General features: G+C 35.3%; 1 protein-coding gene across 2 annotated transcripts in view; it reads left to right on the forward strand.

Annotated features, from left to right (window-relative positions):
• Nucleotides 1-23058, forward strand: part of LOC147066480 (uncharacterized) — a 103918-nt gene that overhangs the window by 55917 nt on the left and 24943 nt on the right. For both annotated transcript variants that reach the window (XM_085955414.1, XM_085955415.1), the window contains exons 2-8: nt 7452-7571; nt 13254-13563; nt 16886-17366; nt 18172-18448; nt 19343-20078; nt 20975-21289; nt 22127-22425. In XM_085955414.1, coding sequence (XP_085811540.1) covers nt 7452-7571; nt 13254-13563; nt 16886-17366; nt 18172-18448; nt 19343-20078; nt 20975-21289; nt 22127-22425 — 2538 coding nt within the window. The remainder of the gene's footprint in view (nt 1-7451; nt 7572-13253; nt 13564-16885; nt 17367-18171; nt 18449-19342; nt 20079-20974; nt 21290-22126; nt 22426-23058) is intronic.

The following is a 23058-nucleotide window of genomic DNA, read 5'->3' on the forward strand; positions in this document are numbered from 1 at the left end:
CTATTGCCTAGTTTTATTTTATAATAAGTGCACTATAAAATATAGCCGGTGTCGAGATTGTCATGCCGAGCTTACACTTGGCCGCGAGTCGGCGAAGAAAGTTCAGGCGGGAGCAGGTACAACAGATATTACGATCGTATCGCGTTGCAATGCATTTCATTGCGGGATGTTACGTAACCCGGCCCCGCTCAACATTGAACTAATTAATGCTTTTCAGCGGAGGCGTGCTCGGCTGCATCGCTTTTCTAGAGACAGAAGAAACCGAACTCTCCTCGCCTCGGAAGAAAGTGAGCCATTTCGCTTTTGTTGGCAGTTTCGAATAATTTCTTTTGTGTCGGTTTCATTTTTGCACATGCGGATCGCGGCGATGCACCGGTGACGGGGCCAGTTGTAATTGAAACGCTGTTTTTTTGCCTCTTGTACGAGTATACATATCCCATAGGATTTAAATTAAAGAATTAAACACTATTTAAACTTGAAAGTATAATATCCTGTGTTTGTTTCCTTTGTGAGCTCTCGAACTCAAATCAACGCTGTTATTATTATAAACTATCCATGCATATTCAATTATAATTGAAAACATTTTCTTAACAATATTTTTTTTTTACGATTGGTGGTTGTTAATTATTCGCCATGCCCGCTGGATCAAACATACATTAAAAAAAACGACAAGTCGTGTTTAGTAAATATACACAAAAATATGATCGCATTAATTAGCAACCACAGCTTCGGCGGCGACTGCGCTACATACTACGCCACCGTGGGTGTTTAATTATTAATGCGATCATATTTTTTGTCGTTTTGTAGGTAGATTAAGTTAAAATAAACACGACGTTAAACAATCTATTTTTCACACGAAATATTAATGAGAGTAAAAATCATACATTTGAAAGAATTAACTGTACAAATGAAAAAGTCTATGTAGGTTTTGTTGTTATTTTTTTTACTTGTCTTTCCCGACGTCACTATATTTAACGCCATTTGCCAGATGCATATTTTGCAAGCTAGATTAATATGCATATTCAAAAATGCTAATCTGGCAAGAACAAGTTGGCAACGCTGAATTATTCACCGACGTCCAAATCGGTTGGGCTATATTGTATGGGTGGGTGTGTGCAATGGTGGTCTGTCTGTAAACTTGATTATATACCAAAAATTATCTCCAAACCACAAAAAATGATATTCTCATCACGCTCATTAAAACAAACTATGTATGTATTGTTGCATTTATAAATTATATGTACGTTGCGGCGATAATTGGCATTTCTACACAGTTTTTATTTTATCTTCAGGTCCTCGATGCAATTATTTTTCACCGTTTATCATGTTCTTTAAATTATTATCTCGATATGATAATATTATCTCTTTCACCTTCAGTGAATAACTACAGCAGCGAAAAGTCAAGAGCTAATGACCTCATGTAGTCATGTACAATTAGGTATCTGTCACTGACGTGTAACATTTGTGTAGGTATTGGGAACTACGTAATTTTTATGGTTATCAAAACAATTTTTCGTATCACTATCGAGATACTTATGCGATTTCGGAGTAAACATAATATTTTGAGTCGTTTTTATGAATACCTGTCCCCAACATTATAATAATTTAAAAGAGAATCTGACATCACTGTTTGCGAAAATTGTTTCGATAAATCGAAATACATAATATGATATACGTATGCTCAAATTAAATGTTTTAAGGTGCATTTTTTTTACACCAGTGGTTCCCAAAGTCGGGGAAATGCGCCCATCTGGGGAGCGCTGCGCTGCTGTTCAAATAGGAAATAATATATTAAACAAATCGATAGCTTCCTCCTACCTCACGATTTTCACCCCTGTAATTCATGAGGTTGTATGCATGCAAAAGAGTTGATGATGTGTGTCATTTTATGTTTTTTTACGTGATTAAACTTTCTGCTTATAATTTGAAATATATAAATGATTTTTCGCAGCTTATATCATATTTATGAATTATATTATGTGATAGTGGCTATTTTTATTAAATTTTTATTCGTAAAGTGTCAATAATTTTGATTCACTTTACACTGATGTGCTCTAAAAGTTTTAAAAACGCCTAAAAAGAGGCAATAATTGTTGGATAACCTGATGTTCTCATGTGTAACAGGAATTCGCGGGTTTATTCTACTTATATAAATAATGTTCTTGCGGTGCAGTCTTTTTATTTAAAAAAAAAAAATCATCATAAAGTTTGGTCTCTGTCTTCTGACATAACTCTAACCAATTTATTGAACGAAATACCTATTCCAGGCTTGTTATTATTTTAATGATTTAGCTGCGGTCGCATGTTCGCTTCTTTCCGATGTTATAACATTGTAAAAATTCTTTCTCGTGTCGCCGCCGAAATTATTGTGTTGATTCTTGACACATCTTCCGTTATTTTAGCATTCCTATCTACAAAAAAATCAGAAAATTATCATAATTTAAGTACAATTTGTTATCGTATACTTTACTTCTTAATCATTAAGACGATACATCAGTGAAACGGCAAATAATTTTCAACTATAGGCGCGACGAAATTTTGGACTCGCTGGCATTCGGAGAGAGAACGTCGAGCTGGGAATACGTCAATTTGTTTCGTGATGGCGACGGAAGTATTAATTCTTAAATCTTGTAAAGATGACTAAAAACGTTACCCATTCACTTGATAAAGAAAACATGTCAATGAATATATTATTATTGATACTAATAGAACAATAAACAGAACATTAAATGGACGCATGTTGGATTTATATGACAAATTATATTTCGTTCGGCATGCGTCATTTGCACCCGCGACCCGCAATCCGCGCATCGCCTAGCCGCGATCTTTTTAGACCGTGCCTCAACTGAGGTATAGCCTTAATGCGAAAACGTTTTTACTCTGATATTTTGATTAGAGAACTCAAAAATCTGTTCCTATTACATATTTGCCAAATCAAAGATTACGATTTTTATTATGCGCTATATCTAATTAAAATGGTGTGTTATGGAGGCATTATACCGATATATTTAGTGAAGGATTGGATATTAATAAAATCGATAATACTGATTCAATCCACAATGTAATTATTTAATACGAAATAACCGTGTAATAATAGCAAGGTAAGCAGAAGCGTCAGTGTAATTTGAATGTCATTCAAGTTTCATAAATAACTCAGCATCTAAATGATATGCTGCTAAATAAATACCCCCAAAGCTCTGATCAACACTGATCATGATCAGTATCGATATGCACGCATGCACCGTATCATACAATAAATTCGATTGTAGTTTTTTACCTTTCATCTATTTGATGTGATCAAGGCTTTTTTAGGAATTTCTATATAATATATTTTATTATAGAAATATATTTTATTTGTAAATACAGTTCATTATGATAATATCTTCGTCCAGACTTTGAGAAGCTCAGAAAGATGCCGAAATGGCAGCTGTACTTCAATCATAATATTAATAATAATATATACACGCAGTCCAGTTTGTTTATTGTGCTGTTACTAGTTAGTGCCGACTACGTGTGGTATATAATAATATTATACTCTATACAGATTTTCAGCACGTGCTTTTATAGAAATACAAATATTGTATGTAAATAATGCGTATTTTTACCACTCTGTAAACTGCTTGCTGATTTTAATCTACTCACGATATCGCGAGAGTATTGATCAACGACTCGCTCGTTCGTCATTTTGAAGCGGGATTCCTTGCGCCGCCTTTGCCGTCCGTTCGGAGTTCGGACGTCCGACGTTATTTCAATAATAGAACTGGAAACGCCTGTACGGTAATATAAATAGATCGGATTGTTTGAAAGCCGTCACTGTTTTGTCAGATGCAGAATAGTTGCCGATTGTCAGATGTGGACTCGTTGCTATTTACGCTGCCAATTTATTACTAGCGCTTTGAACCCTGCACCAGTTCATGTAAACAAATATGCGGTCCTGCAATATTAAAGTATTTGGTATGAGATTTTGTCTAATTTTTGAAAAGTCTGTTTAGATTAAAACGATACAAGAGTATATTTACAGTTTCGCAATTAATACCCCATCTCGATGATAGGGGGGGTATTACAAAATTTTATACTTTGGAAAAACAAGCACGAGAAATTGTTGTTTTTAATGTGACCGAATATTTGAAAGTGATGAAAAAAATAGTAGGTACAATTTGAAATGCAATATTGTTAAATCGGCAAACGAAGCAACTGAATACTTATTAGCACCATTCAGGGGTAATGCGGAAGGCAAAGAATCGACAGATATGACGTAACATAAAACTTTTGATCGGTTATTCCTTAATTACGCTTAGAATAAATGGGAAAAAATGCTTTGAGCACGATATAAAAATCGAAGATTCTTATAGGGCAAGTGATTTAGGAATAGACACACATGGAAAACTTGATTATAAACATTGTTGCGGACTCGGATGACAGCGATGATTATTATTTTGAGAACAGAACAGTGAATCGGATGAGATGTCATGGTAATGCGTGATTTATATTGTAAGTAATTTAATAATTTGATTTAATACTGAAAGTATTTTTAACGAATTGCTTCGTGTAATACGTGCTGCCGTTTTCGTAACTGACCGAAAACTTGCGAACCCACCCGAACTACAAAAACGCCATGCTTATGTTGTCTAGTTATAATTCAGTCATTCAAGATTTCTTAATTTTTTGCATTTGTTTTCACCACCGTCAGTCGTCTCATGTCACCATTCCTTATTTACACTTACGTACCTATTTTGCATTGATCATGCTACAATATCAAACTTGTCTTTATCTTTTAATTTTTGTTAAAATTGTTTAATGTACTTTTGACCTGGTCAGAATTCTCACACCGCGATTGTCACCTCCACCCTACTATCGAAACATATAATAATATTTTTAGTATCCAGATTTATCGGTGACGCATTTGTATGATAAGTTTGATTATCTATATTAAGTATTAGCAAATTAATATAGTAATTTCACTCGCATGTCGAATGTTATTAAAATTTTGGCGTGCTACATCGCCAAAAGATATGATCAGAAATATAAATATTTCAAATATGCAGGTGTGGAATTTTCCCTTTCTTTAAACATCAAAGAACCACAAGGATGTGTGGGTTTCAAAAATATTCAAAGAACTTTGTTAATTTCGCACACGGTTATTTACTCCATGTTTAGGTGAGACGTTTTCTTTTAGACGAATTCCCAAACAATTAACCGACACTTTGTCTCCTTGATCTGCCTATTATCAAACATCATTTTTGTTTTGTAAATCAATTTTAATTGTAATCTGCCTTTGATTGTTGACGATATAATGAATAATACCACACCGTAAGATTGTGATTGATCATTGATTGATTGACGCGTTGCTTATGTCTGTAATATATGTATTAAATTAATTGAAATTTTGTCATATCATTACTCTGGGCAATTCATTGTTTTATTTATCTGGCATCTGTGAGTAGTCGAAGTAATCAATCATACATTTTAATCGACACCACAGAATGCATATTGTCATACTAATTTATGCTACAATATTATTTGTATCTAATGAATGAAATAAGTATAGATTTCGAATTATTGTTTTCAGCAATACCTACAGCTGTCATTGTGGTTGTCATATTAAAGGAGTCTGTCGTATTTGTCCACTCTGTACCTAATATAAAAAATAAACTCCACGGCGTTTTTCTGGCCTGTTCAAAAAGGCTTTTTGTATACCCAGAGACTTGAAATTCGCGGTTACGCGGTGACAATACATTCTTTTAAAATTTGGGGACAGTGTGGTACTCCAAACATGGGGTCTCCATACAAAAATATTAAAAAACTTAACTTTTGAACGATCTTAACGATACCTTCACCAATAGCTTCCAAATATACGGTTTCCAGATACAACATTAGTGTCGTCGATCTACTTTGGGAGATAATGGAACTTAATGTCGTATTTTCCATGCATTTTTTGATCATATAATAGGATGTATGCTTCGTTTAAGTTTTTCATATGTAAAACATCACCTTGTAATGCTAGTGGATATTGATGTGAGACTTTGCTATTTACACGTTGCGATTATCTCGTTCGTTGATATGTTTTCCTGCACAGCAAACTATTCTCTCTGATTTTACCAGATTTTACGAATGCGTTTTAAGTGGTGTATAGTAATTTGAAACGGGGTTGGCGTCGTGCGGGATACACGTTAACTGTTATCAATGTTAACATTATCAATATTATACAGGGCGTCTTTTTATCTTTTTTTGCATATCCGCCTATGCTTTTATTTTGTATACTTGTATACACCATTCCTTGATGGCTGACTTATTATAAAACATCATAATTTTATTTATTTTTAGTCTATAATCGTCATTAAATTTTGGCCGTTTAGCGGTTGTTTTGCAACAGATATTTTAACAAGTAATGGATATTGGCTATTCGCGGGATCAAACGCACATTTTCAAAAAAATATGAATATTTCAAACGCGGGATTCGAACCCGACACGGTTTCAGCAATGCGGACATTCTACCATTTTACAGTGCGTTTTTTAATTTATCGTGTATTTAAGAATGTTTGCACAATTGTTATAAGAACAAAGTAATCGTGCAAAACATATCAATGAGAACTGAGCTGATCAAATAAATTCACAAAAAAATTTTAATAAAAAAAAAAAATACAATTGACAAGTATTATTAATATCATAACGTTCATTCGCAATATATTGCTAATATTTACTGCATTCATATAAATTTATTGAAATCTGCCAACTGTTTCTTAAACGATAATAGATTGAAATTTTAATGATAATTTCATTATAAAAAATATATTATAATATATTGATAGTCCAGTACCACAGAATCTTGGGCGACTGATTACAGTGATAACCCAAGCAAAAGTTTAGACTTGTCCAATATTAACGATTTGCCACACAACTGGGATCTAACCATTTTTATAAATCCATAATTTAGAACACACATTTATTAGATTTTTTAGAAAAATATGTACGAAATGGGGCTTAAACCACAACCATCGCAAACCGGATGGTGTGCTGTACCAATTAAGACAATTAAGTTATTGATGAAATCACTCAGCATGCTGAAATTTCTCAACAAAATTTGCAACTGATTAAATTACGTTAATTATGTAATTATGGGTTGTAGGTACATTGTTTATGTTTATTGAATAAAAAACTATTATGAAGAAAAAAAGTATTATATTATTACAGTCTGAAATAGTCGTCAGTGAACTAGATGAATAGAACAGATGAATAGCATGATAAAACATTACTACTGGCATTTTGAAGAATAAGTCATGATAATAATGCAATGTTTTATCCAAGGTTCTTATGAATATTGTTTTCTTATTTTTTAATATTTGATATTTGCCACTACTCATGGGTATACTACAATTCAGAGATTTTACCTCGTACGATTTCTGTTTTTAATATTGTTGACGCAAAACTAATGTGGTTGTGTGTTGTTTCAGGCTGGGCCCGTGCGAGTTGCAGCTGGGGGACTCATGGGGGGGTGTCTCGGGCAAGATGAGCGTCGCGGCGCCCGTCAAAAAAATTAGGAAAAAGTCAGACAACAAACCCCAATCACAAATGTAAGTCTACATAATAGTATATACCTATTGCCTGTACTTATTTAAATTGATGTTCCTATATGGCAGAAGTAAATCTGATTTAATACTGTTGCATACTCGAGAGGACAAACACTGACTTGCATACACTAACGTTGCGCAACGTTGCGATTCGTGTGTATTATTTTATTCGTGTAATTTCTTCGAAATTGAATGTTAAATAATATGTAATAGATTTGATTATTCTGCAGCAATCAGCTTAATAACAGTAGCTGGGTAAAACCCCAGAACCGGTATTCAAACAGCGATGATTATTGTGTCATGAAAATTTTGCTTGTGGAAGTGATCCAATACTCCAACTCTGTAAATTAATATTAAACATACAATTATTGTGGATTAGTGTGAGCATGATAATATTATCATTTATGAATAGTTTTAGATAGTATTTAAAATTCAATTTTAATCAATCACCTTAGTCGACAATTTTACCGTTACTAGTTCGCAAAGATGGCGCTAGTGTACTTATTATTATCATGTGATATTATGTAAATACATACATAGGTTCTGTGCTATAATTATTATTCATAGTGTCAAGTAATCGGGGTTGTTGAATGTCATGTATTTCCATACAACCAATGCCATGTTTTTTTTTCTAGTCGTCTAGCACTCTAGCATATGGGGGGGAGGGGTATGTCACAATATATGACTGCATGAATATTAATTGGCTCTTTAAAAATAATTTGCTTGGTTATTTAACCGAAGATTGCAACAGGACCTTTTCCGTATAGAATAATAATCATTGTTTTTTTTATTGTTATTAATAATATTATGTAATTCGTATTCCCCGTAGGGATTAATGTTTCAGTCACGATACGTTTGATTATTATATTATAATCCATCCTTCACTCCATTCTGTGATTTGCAAAATTTTCAACGTGTGGGAGTCGATAATAATTTATTCACTTCACTCACCAGGAAGTTGAGTGTTGAATTGCTCTCGCATAATATTATTTATTCACAAAATGAATTTATCATAAAAATTTACATATTCGTTCCGTATAAACAAAACAAAGCAATGATTCATGCTGCTGTTTTGGCTACACACGTCGCGTCGGATTGTTACGATCGTTATCGCGATCCGCGATTACTGTGCGGAGATCCGAATACAATAATTATTTTTTATCATTTCAGTGCAAGTAAAGGCATCTTTGGGTTAATTTAGCCGCTCGCTGTCGTGGTTTGGTAGTAAAGGTACCCTCAAACAGTGTTGCTATCTTTTTATATTATACATATCTACTAGTAATAATACGAAGGTATAAATATTATAACGGTGGGCATTGCAATTTTATTGCAATCACACATCGCGTTGGTCAAAATTCACATCAACAAAAACTATACAAGCATTTAGATTAGAGAAGAGGGTACTGTTCGGTTATACGGAATACAGCAGAAAACACATTTTGAAAATAGCCGATAGACTGGATTATTTGTTAGTTTAACCTAACCAAACCCAACCTAACCCAACCTAAACTAACCCAAACTAACAAATAATCCAGTATATCGGGTATTTTGAAAATGCGTTTTCCGTTGTATTCCGTATAACCGAACAGTACCGAGAATAGTTTTCACATAAAGTAAATAATATCAAACTAAAGTAACCTATCACATTTAAAAAATATAAGTACCTAAACTTAGTTTTGACAAGTAATCACATAAAAAGGACGAAATTCACAAAGCGAAACGATATTTCAGATCTGTCAATAAAGTATGATATTACTGTAGAAATTGTCGTTCTAATAGCCCCATATCAATAAAATAGAATATATAGGTACATATAACAGAATATGGATAGGTAGACAATATTATGTTTTTGAAGACAAAAAATACCATTTAGGTATGCTCTAATAATTATTATAACCTTTCGTCAAATTGATTATTTCTTTTTGATTGCGTTTGTTCATAGTTTTATATAGGTACCTACTATATACTATTATATCTGAATATATAATATGTATTATAATATGTACAATACATACTATGTTAAAATGTTCATTTAATTAATTTAATCGCAAAGAAGAGCAACATAATTATAAATTCCGTCAATAAAATTTTGAGTGTTATGCCGGGTCCACACTGGCAACATGTCGTGTAACAACCTCGTTAAATTTTACGATAAGTATGATAATTATCGTAAAATTTAACGAGGTTGTCGCGCGACATGTTGCCAGTGTGGACCCGGCATTAGGTACAATACTCCATTGATAAGTGAGAACTATATTTCTTTCCATAGCGAAATTCCACCGTTTGACAGTTAATGTTCATCTGTGAAACCATCCATTTTCGATATGAATTTCATATTTTTAAATGTTTGCACTTTGTGAGATCAGTCTATTTAATTGTGCTAATATAATATATTATGGAAATATTATAATATTCCCCATATTATTTTCCGTAAGAACATGTCATGTTGAATCTCTCAAAATTATAGTAGTTTCAATTCTACAATTGTAGTACTTAGATGCAACTTACTATGTTATTTTTAACACTCGTTTGTTAGGGCTAATCCCGTTAATGATTGGTATCGATACCTTCATTCGATACCAAGCATCGTCTTTTATTCGATATGACAACCATAGGCACTCGGGTTATCGGTCTGCGCCGAGACGAACCACCGAACGCAGCGTTTGACTCGCCTTTCGACCCTTTCGCCGCAGGAAATGTAGAAGCCAGTCGGCGCGGGCATGTAGGATAAAATACAACCAGCAGTCAGCATAATCAGCGGGCAAGCAATGGAGAGCTGCATAATCACATTATCTGTGGGTACCACACGCCGATCTTGCCTGAACCCAATTTTAATCGGGAACAATATTTTGATCTTGCGGCACCGCAGTTTGCACCAATTTGCAGCAGCATGTGAGGCTTGGCACTTACTGATAACAAACAACAATAATTATTGTGTACGTCAATGAATTGTGCACATATTATATTTTATATCCAGTGGTTATGTACCGAAATTGAATTATTATTATCCTACACATACCGCCCGTCTATATCGCAACCTTTATTCTGTATCCATAACATTTATGCTATAAACATATTAATATTGTATCTGCGTCCAAATGGGGTATTTGGGAATCCATTTTGCCTTCGATTTTAAATCGATTAGAATCTTTCAAATTGTTTTTTTTTTTTTTTCAAAACTTACAAAACTGAACATCACACATTATTTATGTGCACTATTATTATCCGACTAATTTCTATTAATTTACCTGAAGTCTGATGTCCCTTTTTATAAAATTGGTCAATAAAAAATCACACTCGCATATTATCTCCATTCGTGGTTATCTCTATTCAGTCGATCACACTCAGCCTCCTCCATCCTCGTGTCCATCCGTCGTCAAGATATTACTTAACTATATTAAGCCGCGTTGACACGACAAGTACGATCCAAGAGGACTTGGATAGGAATAATTAGTATGAAGATGTCTCATCCAAGTGACATCTTCATGCTATTTATTCCTATCCAAGTGACAGCTCCATACTATTTATTCCTATCCAAGTTAACTTGGATGAGTTGGACGCGGTCCAAGTAGCTTGGATAGGAATAATTAGTATGAAGATGTCACATACGAGTGCACTTGGATGGCACTCGGCCCAAGTCTACTTGGATCGTACTTGGACCGTGTCAACGCGGCTTTAGGCTTAAGTTCCTTGAACACCTCAGCGTCAGTACAGAAGTGCCGCGGAGTATTCTTCTGAGAATTTAATTTTCGAATACTGACATTTTCTTGTTTCTCTGTTAGGCTCCATGTTTCACCGCCATATATGACCATTGGTTTCACGATCATTTCGTATACCCGGAACTTTATTTTCTTGCTAAGACAGGACAGCAGCTTTTGGACCTGAATGGTACCAATATTGTTTTTCGGAAGCTTTTGTAAAATGTGGAACCTCTGCAGAAATTTCCGGAACCCCTGCTGGTAATCATTGCCATTGCCCCAATACAGCGGTGAGGAATTGGCAGCCTTGAAATTGGTACCTGTTGAAATTATTCAATTGAAGTTTATTGAATTAGGTTACAGCCAACTTAATGCGGTCTCCCAGTTTAAGAAGGTTCCCAAACCCGGCTGTTATAATACTATTTAGTACTGATAGCTACTAATTTCTTAAAATCGCAGTGAGACGTCATTTAATTATTTTACCTGCTCTCAATTCCACCATTTCGTAAGTATTATAAATGTATCATTTTTAGTACCTACACCAGAGATGGCGAACCTATGGCACGCGATGTTTTTTGTTGAAGAGAAAAAAATAGATATACAATTTAAAAGATATTTTTTTTACAAAAAGATTTACAAAGACCTAAGTATTTATTATATAATATTAAAAATGCGTATTTTTTTAATAATATTTTTACCAATAATATTTATTTATCAATCGATGCGCAAACGGAAACGACGAAATTCATGCATAAATGACAGATTAAACTTTGTATAAAAAATAACAGGCAGCTGATGCTCTTTAAGAATAAGCATTATAATTAATTTAAATTGCACAGATAGTTCCTTCGGTTTTATGCGTCACACATAATAATACTATAGCACTGACCTCATCAGGCGCTAACCTCTGATTTTGATCGATTTACAGTCATTTTATAATGCTTTGAGACCACTGTAGTGAGAGGGTGGCTCATCTGATCCGAGAAATTTTGGCGTCAATTTGTGCGTAAAGAACCAAACTAAGTAGGTAGTATAATGATAATACTCAAGAACTCAATTGCTTATAATTTTTGAACTTTTTTAATAGAATTATAACTAGGTATTTTTTTATTTTCCTGCTCGAACTGACAACTGGAAAACTGGTCGGCACGGCACGTCAGACAGTAAAAAAATAATATTTGGGAAATTATGGCACGTGTACGTAAAAAGGTTCGCCATCCCTGCTCTGCACCTACCTATACATGGTTAAAAATGTATCTAGGAGTGCAGTACCTACATACATACATTATAGACGTCTCCTCGCCTTAATTACATTCTGAAAACTTTTTAGTTTTGATGCAGAATGAGTTTTCTTATTTGGCGACGCTGCGTTTTTTTTCATTCTTCAAAGCATTTATAATTGTTTTTGCAGACCTCACGTGAGAGGGATCCAATGGACAAATAAACCAATAAATTATTATTAATATTGAGAGTGGAGTTCTATTTTTTGCTCTTCTCACTTTGCTTGCGATCTTTTCATAATGATTTTTGCTCCTAAGAAAAGAAAAGACATTTTAATTCCACTTTGATTGAAAGATTATTTTCTTCATTTTGCTACTATTATAAAATTTGTACTCGGTGGAATGACACTGACTATGGTATGGGTAAATTGTGACTCTTGTCTATTTTATTTATTCGTAAAACAATATTTTTAATTGGTTAGATTTCATAAACAAACCATTTTTTCATTAATATTCAGGTTTTATTTTCAATTTTAGTTTTCAATATTATTTTTTGCAAACACTTGCGTTATGTTATCTGCTTTCATTCGTTAATGTTCACGTTTCTGACGTGTATGTGAGTACAGGCCTTACAAGATACATGTCTTTTATAACTGTATCCAGGCATATCGCCTCTTCTCGGTGAGGATCCGTTGTTCAGCCACTCTTTCCAATTCTGTGGAGAAAAAAACTGCTGTTTAAAGCATTTAAACATTTCTCATTTTCAGAAACAAATGTAACAATGAGAAGCGGCGGCGAGAGCTGGAAAACGAAACCATCAACCAATTGGAGGAGCTGTTAGGTGCATGCCTGTCGGACGTAAGGCAGCCCGACAAGAACGGCATCGTCCAGGAAGCCGCGTCGCAGATCAGGCGAGTGCTGGAAAGGCGGAGACTTGGAGCCGTCGCCTGCTGCACCCACTGCCCTCCCGCCTGCGCCCGCAACTGCCAACACCGAACCCACGCACCCCCTCTCCAACACGGGGACGTCTCTTCCACGCATCCTGCGCATCACTCCGAGATCACCGCTTTAGTTGAAGTATGCATACTACACTATCTGACCACAACTTAGACTTTAAATTCAACTTAGGAGTGAGTTTCTCTCCCCTGTAATGATAATGATGTGTAATAAACAAAACAAAAGAGGAATGCATGTGCCGAGCATATAAGGCAGAAGTGAAACTGTCATGCATTTTTACGAGTTTTAGGTGCATTCATACATTTTTTTGTCGATACATCGTCCAAATGTAGTTTTACTGGCATATGACCGCCATACATGGTGCAGTAACGTGATATGCACTATAATTTTTACTTACCGTACTTTTATTTTTCTAGTCGAACAGTGCTATTGTGCATGTACAATATGTACATAATATAAGGGGAGCATTACTAGGTATAAGTATTGAGCTTGCGATCAAGAATTTTCGAGAAACAGTGATTGTCCATTTTAATAATATTTGGATTTATCTTAAATTAAGAATCCATGGTTTATATGCATATGTGAGCGTTGGCAGGACATATTAGTTGAACACTTTACGCTTAAGATACAATGGGAGGTCACTTTTGAAGATACTATTCAGGCGCTTAAATGCACTCCATGCCAGTTTGGTTCTGCGAGCAATCTCTTCATAGGTACATACCACCGTCAATTGACATTTGATGCCCAAGATAGACGTAGTTGTTGACTCGCTCGATTTGAGAGTTTTTGCTATATAGACATCCCGAATAACATACAATGGTGAAACAGCCAGTGTAAAGCTTCATAAGCCGTCTTGCAACATTCTTATTAGCAAGGGTGGTGTCTGGCATGGTGACACAATCTCACTCAAATCATTCACCGCTACTCTGGAAGATCTATTCAGCCGATGACTGAAAGAACACTGCAATATGTATTATATAGTATTGTGGTTTATTTTAATTAACACAATATATTATTTCCACTTTGAAATGTTGGTTAACTCCATTTATAGTGGATAACATATTTAATGATATGGATTTGGTTCGTTTTCATACACAATAATGGACAAGTTATCATTTCACGATTCCTCACATTGGCCTGGCCAGAATGTTTGTTTTTAATTGTCCACAAGTAAATAAATTATCCCCTGGGACTTTGATTGTTTCAATACCTGACAACTGTATAACATTCAGACAAGTTAGTTTTTTTATAATTAATAATGAAATAGTGATTCAATCAAGATAATGAATGTACTCAATAATAAAATAAAGTCTCAATGTATTTGTCTTTTAGTTTTCAAGGATTCTTTTTGTTAAGATATTTTTATTAGCAACAAGTATTCACAATGTTAAATTTATGTTGAAAATATTATGTTAGGCATGACTATGCTGATGATTTTAATGGTGTTGAACAATGGCTTGTAACAATTTTCTATTAATTTTTATTAGTTTTGTACATTTCACAATACATAATATGCCTCTTTGTGACCTAAAATTGCGAAATATTTTGAAATTACAAAAACAGCAAATGTTTTTTTTATGATCATAATAACTACTTATATCCTTTTCTCATCAATTTGTTGAATAATTTATGTTGCATCGCTTACTTTCAGAATTCATAAAAAACTACAATTTTCAATGGAGGTATGAAATTAATTAGGGATATTAAGGTTTTCAAAACACAACAAGAAAATTTAATACAAATCTTTACTCATTTTCAATATACCTCAGATTGAGTCATTCAGAATTAAGATGCATTTTATATAGCAATTGACCCATTCTGAGTACATCGGTCATCCCAGTTTGTATTACAAGAATACCTGTTACGCATAATCAAATCGACTGTGGAAAGGAAAAGGGGCGTAAGCCTCAGTTTTTGCAAAGTGGGTTTTATTTGTTATTAGCAAAGTATTCAACTCAATACATGGTATGCCCAAAGGATTTAAGCTGCAAATGACGAATTATTATGAAAATTTAGCTTTTAGTTTTTAGAAATGAAGGGCGTGTGAATTTTACGTCCAGGAAAAGGGGCTCAAACCACGTCAATGACATTATAAGTCGTTTAAGCAATCTTTTGTGGTAAGGAAAAGGGCGGTAAGCAACTTAATCCGTAAATGTATGAGGATAATGGCAGTTTTACTAAACGCTGACCGCCGGCTGGCTCAGGTATGAACCATAATGAAGATTAAGCCACCTAATAGTTTCGCTCGCTCGTTTGACAGTCCAACACGTTTTTCGACACTCTCTCCATTAAAATTCATTTAAAGTATACTAATCCAGTGAAAATGGCAATAGAAAGAAGTTAAAATATTCTTAAAATGTGTGGTGTTAACATGGATGGAATAAACAACACAAAGAAAAATGGTAAGACCTTAAAATTACGCCTTGAAATTTTTATGCCGCACAAGTGAAGCGTCATCGTTAATTCTCTGTAAATTGTTATAAAACATTATGTTACAACTTATATTGTGTCTTAATCATTGGTTAATGATCTCTTGTTCATATTAGATGATAAAATTAATAAAATATTTGCTATATTTACTTCAAACACCGCCGTGCGGTTTATAGGTTATGTGACATGTCAAACACAATTTTAAACTGAACTTGGTCCTATGTACGCTTATATTTACGATTAAAGTCATTTTAATGGACAAAAATTATAATTATGCACCGTATTATTTATAGTAATAACATAAATCTCGAGTAAAATGCGTTTTGTTTTAATTTGTTGTCAATAGCCACTGATCAAAGTGACAAGTGATTGTCAAGAACCAAATACATCCGCAAATATTGGTTATTTGTTATAATTATTGTAAATAACTAAGATTAGCTTGAATCAATATACTATGTCTATCTATATATAATAAAATATTTGCTATATTTACTATTATCATTATTACTATTATGTAATGATTATGTGTCATTTATGGTTTAATAAAATACTTTTTTTCTGAAAATAATAAATTATGATTGTTCTAATTTTAAACTTAATATAATTAAACCATAGGAAATGAAAAAATATTAAATAAACACCTAGTGAAACACTATAAAGAAATACATTCCCAAGAATTTAATTAAAAATAAGTGTGAAAAAAGGTTATTTGCTGCGTAAGTCCACTGTATTTTATGAATACGACATTTGAAATTGGTAAGGAAAAAGGATGTTACCATCATTTTTATCGGTTTTTCTCTAATAACTTACGTAATTAATGTCAAATTGGGAAAATAATACACCAAATTATTAATCATTATGCACTTTAAGTCTGTGTATATTTTTTATTTTGATTTTGACAGAAAATCATTGAAAAAACGTTTTTTGCTCCTCCTGTAAAATTTGCTTTGTGTGGATTACGCCCTTTTTCCTTTTTACAGTCGAAATAGATTAATGTGACATTGCTTTTCAGGCACTTAAGCACTACACGAACTCTCTGGGCTGGGTACTGTTGGAGATAAACTGCGACGGAGACATTGAGTGCGTGACGGAAAACATCAAAGACATAGTGCGGTGGGAGCGGACGGATCTGTACCGCCAGAGCATCTACAACTACCTGCACCATGGCGACCACCACAAGCTGGTGCCCATTCTGCAGAGCGGCTCGTCACCTGGCTGGCCGCGCGCCGACAGCCCTCCCGATCGCCGCCTGCGCGCCATAAGGTCCCGCCTGTTGGTGAAGCCGGCCGACGGAGGCGACCAGGGCCAGGGCCGCTACGAGGATGTGCTTATCAGCGCAGCACTCGTCCGCGAGGGAGAACTGACCTCCTCCGTGCTGTGTGTCATCCGGCGGGAGGACGACTGCGGCCGCTCTCCGCAGCCTCTCGACGCCCACTCTCAGAGGCCCCTGCACCAAGTCACCTTCAAATTGGACCTCCGGGGGAAAATCTTGTGTTAGTATTTCTACCCTAAAACAGAATGTTATCAAATTATAGTAAATCGTTTTTAACTTGCTCAATTCCGTTTGTCAAGTATAATCGATTTACACTGTATAGAGATTACTAAATTGTTATGTAGAAATTTAGAACAGAATGGACAATCTATTTATCGTAATTAACATTTCCATTTAATGACAATTATTCTTGCTTTTGTCTGGAGTACAATTCCTTTAATTCTTTATTATTGTCATGGTGAGGTTCATATTTCCGAGATGTGCCGAGAAAATGATGGTATATTTCTATCTATATATCACAGACTAAAATTATTGTACAAATACTATAATTGTGTTGCTGAGTTTCAAAACCCGCAATAACACTTTTCCATTATGTTGAGAAAATCAATAAAATTTTTTTGAATGTTAGTGTTATAGCGGGATTTGATAGACACATTGATTTTGTTTCATAAATTACAGTTAATCGTAGCGGATTTTGAAAGACGCAATAAAATTTTCATGTAGAGATTTTAATAACGAATCCAACGATATATATATCTTAATTATTTCAGTGTTATAGCTGGTTTTGAAATTTAGCGACACAATTGTAGTATAGTTAGCAATACCAGGTGAATCAACTAAGATGAAATATTATTATAAAAAAAATTCGCATACCCCTTCAAATCTGTCACTGAAGAATTCTTCATTTACAAGAATAAAATAAATGTTTTTGCTCAAATACTCTGGCTTATCTCCAAATCATACTATTAATTTGCTTATCTCAGTGCAGTTCATTTATTGTAAGAAATGTTATAAACGATTTGCAGCTTCGGAAGGTCGTTTCCCTGGTAACAGAGGGGGATCAAGTGTAGACGGTCGGCGCGTGCAGGAGCTGGTCCAGCCGGCTGACTTCTCTCGCTTTGAAGAGCACATGAGGGCCACCGCCACCACTTCGGCGCCCTTGGCAGGACCCCCCACGCGCCTGCGACTGGCTGCCGACTCCGCCCACTCCTACCTCAATACGCTACCCAACTCGAGGATATTTCGGGCCAACCCGTCCACGCACGACCAGGACTTCATCATCACCACCTTTACGATACTTTCGTGAGTTATAAGCTTGCACTCATCATCATCGAAAAATCCAAGCCAATTGAGAGCCATCTATCGTCAGAATTTAGAAGTTTTATTTTATTTAGTAAGGTTTATATATAACCAATAACCATAATTAGCGCCGTCTGGATTCAATTATATTTTGAATTAATTTGATCCCTTTTCCAGACCTGTTTTGTATGACTTAAGTCTCGTGGCGCCGATCACTGTCTGGCCTTTTATTGCGAAATCATAGGTTGCTTAGTTAGCGCTTACATCCGCTAGAGCACATTTATTCAAAATAATTATTAATAAAATAATTTAAAAAATAATTTCTATGGGATTCAATCACGTATAAATATTGATTGTTGTTAAAAATATAAATTAATTTATCTCGCGATTTTTATTTATCAGTTATTTATAATTAAGTCTGTGTTTTAAATATAGAAGTATTTTAAAATGTCTAGTTTTACAGGTTAAATTATAAATTGTTATGGAACATATTATACACAAAAACGGATATTTTCAAGGATGATTGGTAATATATTTTGAACGTATGTTACGTTTATAAATGTTTAGGAAAATACATAATTCAAACTAATTGCTTATTTATAAACTGATTATATCAAACTAATTGAGCTTTCGAAATTTCATCGATTTAGTGTACCTATTCATCAGTAGTAGTAATATTGGGTTATCTTCTTATTTCCCGTAAATATATCTGACAAGCGTGGTTACTCCACAGCCTACCTCTTTCCAAAAGTCACCCTTTGCCACTATCATATGTATTATATTAATGGACAATGAAACTATTTTCTGCGATTGATACCGCCCTCCTATTTCACATAATATGTGTTATATTATATTTTATTTAAAAATTACCAGAATTAAAAGAATGTTGTATTCTAGGGAAAGCGAGGCGAACATGCTGGAGTCTGGGAACGTTGGAGGTCCCCCGATGGGCGGCCCACTGATGACTTCCACTATCGCCAACGGGGGTGGGGTCACTCGAAACGGGCAGTACCCCCCGTCTCCTGCTTCGGAACCCTCCTTCGCTTTCGGGAACACGGACAACTTTGACATGGACTACTTTCCGCAGAGCACGTGGGGTGATTGTCGATCCCCTCCCCCCGCTTTCACTTCGTTCTCCCTTAGTCCCCTGCCCGTGGAGGAGCCTCCCGTCCGACCCCACGAGGGTGGATCGGGACCGCCGACCCCACGGACGCCCCATACCCCGACAGCCCCTCGGACGCCTGCCCCTCCTCCACCTGCCCCTACGCCCCCTGCTCCTGAGCCTGACTCCGCCCGTCTGCGCAACCTGCTCAGCAAGAGAGAGTCACCCGCCACCACCCCCACCCCTGTTTCCAATCCCTCCTCTCACAGTACATCCGAGATGCACCATTCGGGGAGCGGCCAGAACAGTAGTAATCCTCTCACTCCCTTGACTCCCCTCACCCCCGTTTCAGGAATGGCGCCCGCCACCCCTTCCGGGAACAATCTCATCCTGAAAGGATTGCTCAACCAAGAGGATGAGGAAGAGGCGCAGAGGGCGGGGGTTCCCGGAGGAAAAGGGGGAAGTGACGGACCGCCAGCGCCTCCGCCGCATCTTCATCAGCGGCCGCAGGGGAACAACATGCTTCTCAGGGTGAGACTTCTTTTCATTCTTATTTGCCCGAAGTGTAGGATTTCTCCAATACATTTTGTCATTGTGTGTGTTGTGTAATATTCTGATTTTCGAAAGTATCAAAACCAGAATCTTACCCAAGGTCTGTATTTTTCATAAGCAATCTTTGATAAATATCTTTTATAGCGATAAGTATTAATTTTCATAATTCAGTAGATGGACGGAAATGTATAAAAATCAACATTGATAAAAATTATATCAGTGGCCTTTTAATCCAAGATCTACTGAAAGATGGCACCACTGGGTCACACCGTTATGACAGCTCATTTCAAAATGGAAGACAGCAAGAAATTAACTGATAAAATTGTTGATTGTAGAAGATGAAATTATAATTTGTTATATAACAATTACCACCCATATTACAATAATAGAATTGAGAAAAATTGGTAACTTAAACATAAAACTGATTTGTTGTCAATTTTATAAACTCCTTATATACCGGCCCAACTAAAATAACTTATGTGACTAGAATGAACAGTATAATTGTTAGAACTAATCACTAATAACAAATATAATTATTAGAACTAATCCAAAATGTGGTCTTTATACGTGTGCACTTACATTCTTCAAATCTTAGTAGTATTCAAATATAATTATTTCTTCTCCATGAGAAAATGATAATATTATTTTGAACATTTAATATAGTTTTTTTAATATCTAGTCGGGACCAAAAGGAATATAGGTACATAATATTATGTTGGGCTTTCAATAAGAATTAGATGGTTTCATCACAATCAAATTAGATATTCGAAAATTCTGTTCAATTACGGGTGATGATACAATTATTAGAACAAATTAATCATAATATGCCATTATTGCTTGTTTTAATTTTAATTGCGATCTTCCATTGGCTGCAGCTGCTGAATGAAAAATCTGACGAGGAAGATCCCGAGCAGCGAGGGGTGCGAGCCCGAAGCGAATTGCTCAGCCAGCTCTTGAAAGAGGGCAACAGCAATCAGAGCAATCAGAGCAACGCGTCCACTCCCAACAGCATTTCCACCAGTGCACCTTCCACTTCGTCCACCATTTCGCAGATGAGCTCAGTCGAGTCCACGGCGAATAGCAACGAAGAGCTCCTTCAGCTGCTCGGCTGTGGCGGGCAACAGTCCGCCCTCAAGAGGAAACTCATGCAGGACGAACAATCTTTGAAGAGGCCGCATTCCACTGACCAGGCTAGTATCCTAATCTTTTATTTTATTTCATTTAGAGCCAGACTATTGTGAGGGACGGTAGTTAAGTATGACATAATAAAATTAGTTTATAATATGATTATAAATATCTGCGTTACTCGAATGTTTGTCAGTGACCAATTGTCTAGAAGGAATAGCAATCGTAGAATAAATTTACAGGATTAATATTTTTTCAATCCAGGAATATCAGGATTAGAGGTTGTGATGGAGAAATCTTGTCTCGAGAATTCTCAAGATATAATCAGAAGGCCTTGAAACTAGATAAATAAATTTTGCAAAATTTCGAGAATTCTCATTTCTTAAGATATCATTAACGAGATTCTCGAAAAAACAGCAAATTATCATTGGGCTAAGCTGCCGACAGCAACCGGAATTTCTCAAAAAATTGATTTCTTGGTAAAAACTTCAAAACATTCAGGTTAAATATTATTTTGGAACAGCTAAAAAAAGAGGTCTCGACTTTCAATTTATAAAGATATGTCGTTTTCTTAAATTTTGGCTTGTAAAAATTTATCAATAAAAAAAATTTTGGTTCTAAAAAATGACGGAAGGTAATATCATTATAATGTCGATTTCTCAAGAAATCATAAAATCAGTTAAATTTTACCCAACAAATTAGTTGACAAAAACCCTGGATATTGAGCGGGTCTGCAAACCTTACTAGTCTACGGCGAAACCACCTAAGCAAAATTCAATTAAATCAGTCACATAGTCAATTTTGTACATACATTATTTTGTGACAATACATTTCAGTTTTGGACAATATTATTTGATTGTGTATTTGAATAATCGATTATTGCTTATTTTCGTTTGGCTCAGGTATCATCGAGCGGTGCAGGCATTCAGGGAGGTCTCCCTCTGGGCTCGGTGAACACCACCGCGCCTCGCAGCACGCTCTGGGAGAAAAACCAGATGCTGGCGTCCCTGCTGGCCAAGCAGCCGTCGGCCCCGACCACGCCCCTGCCACCACCCAACAACCCGCACCTCTCCCGTCCCTTTCATCGCCAGCCACCCCACCACTCCCCCCAGCCCCATCCCCACCCGCACCCTCACCCCCTGGCAGCTCGCCATCAGCATCCCTACCAGCAGCAGCAGGCTCTCGCCCACATACTCAACAAGTTTGTATATTTTTTACCGATTCACTGTTTACCTTGCATATGCTCTAACTCAAAACCTTTTTATATTCAATTGTTAATGACCTCATAATTTTCCATGTTAAATACCCTAATCATGTTGCCGCCATTCCGACAAACATTACTATCGCCAGAAATATAAGTTTTCAGTTAAAAATGTCTTTCTAAAAAAAAAAAAAGTTCACATATGGTCAAAATCTTACAAAAGATTATATAAATATTCTATAAGTAATATTACACAATATGATGTATGTAATGATTTGTAATTTGAAAAGTTCGTCAAAAGTAAATAAGAAAAATGTTTAAAAACTTGATCACATTAAATTGGTTTTTGTAACCAATAAGTTAAAATGATATCCACAAACAAATACCAACATATTAAATTTTATTTTACTTATATTTTTTTTGCAATTACGAGTTTATGGGTTATATAAAAATGGACCCGTTGTTCTAATTTGAAAAATACAACAGGATGGAATATGAAATATTACATTAAAACAACCGTTCCTTCACTCATGAAACATCAAAATGTCATTTATCATTAATATTGAACAACTGTAAACATATTATCAGTTTTTGTAAAGAAGACATTCAGAAAAAATATTCTTTAAATGCGCC

This window comes from Rhyacophila brunnea, unplaced genomic scaffold (genome assembly GCF_057557595.1).
Source record: "Rhyacophila brunnea isolate RB1 unplaced genomic scaffold, BYU_Rbru_1.0 scaffold_5, whole genome shotgun sequence".
Lineage (NCBI taxonomy): Eukaryota > Metazoa > Arthropoda > Insecta > Trichoptera > Rhyacophilidae > Rhyacophila > Rhyacophila brunnea.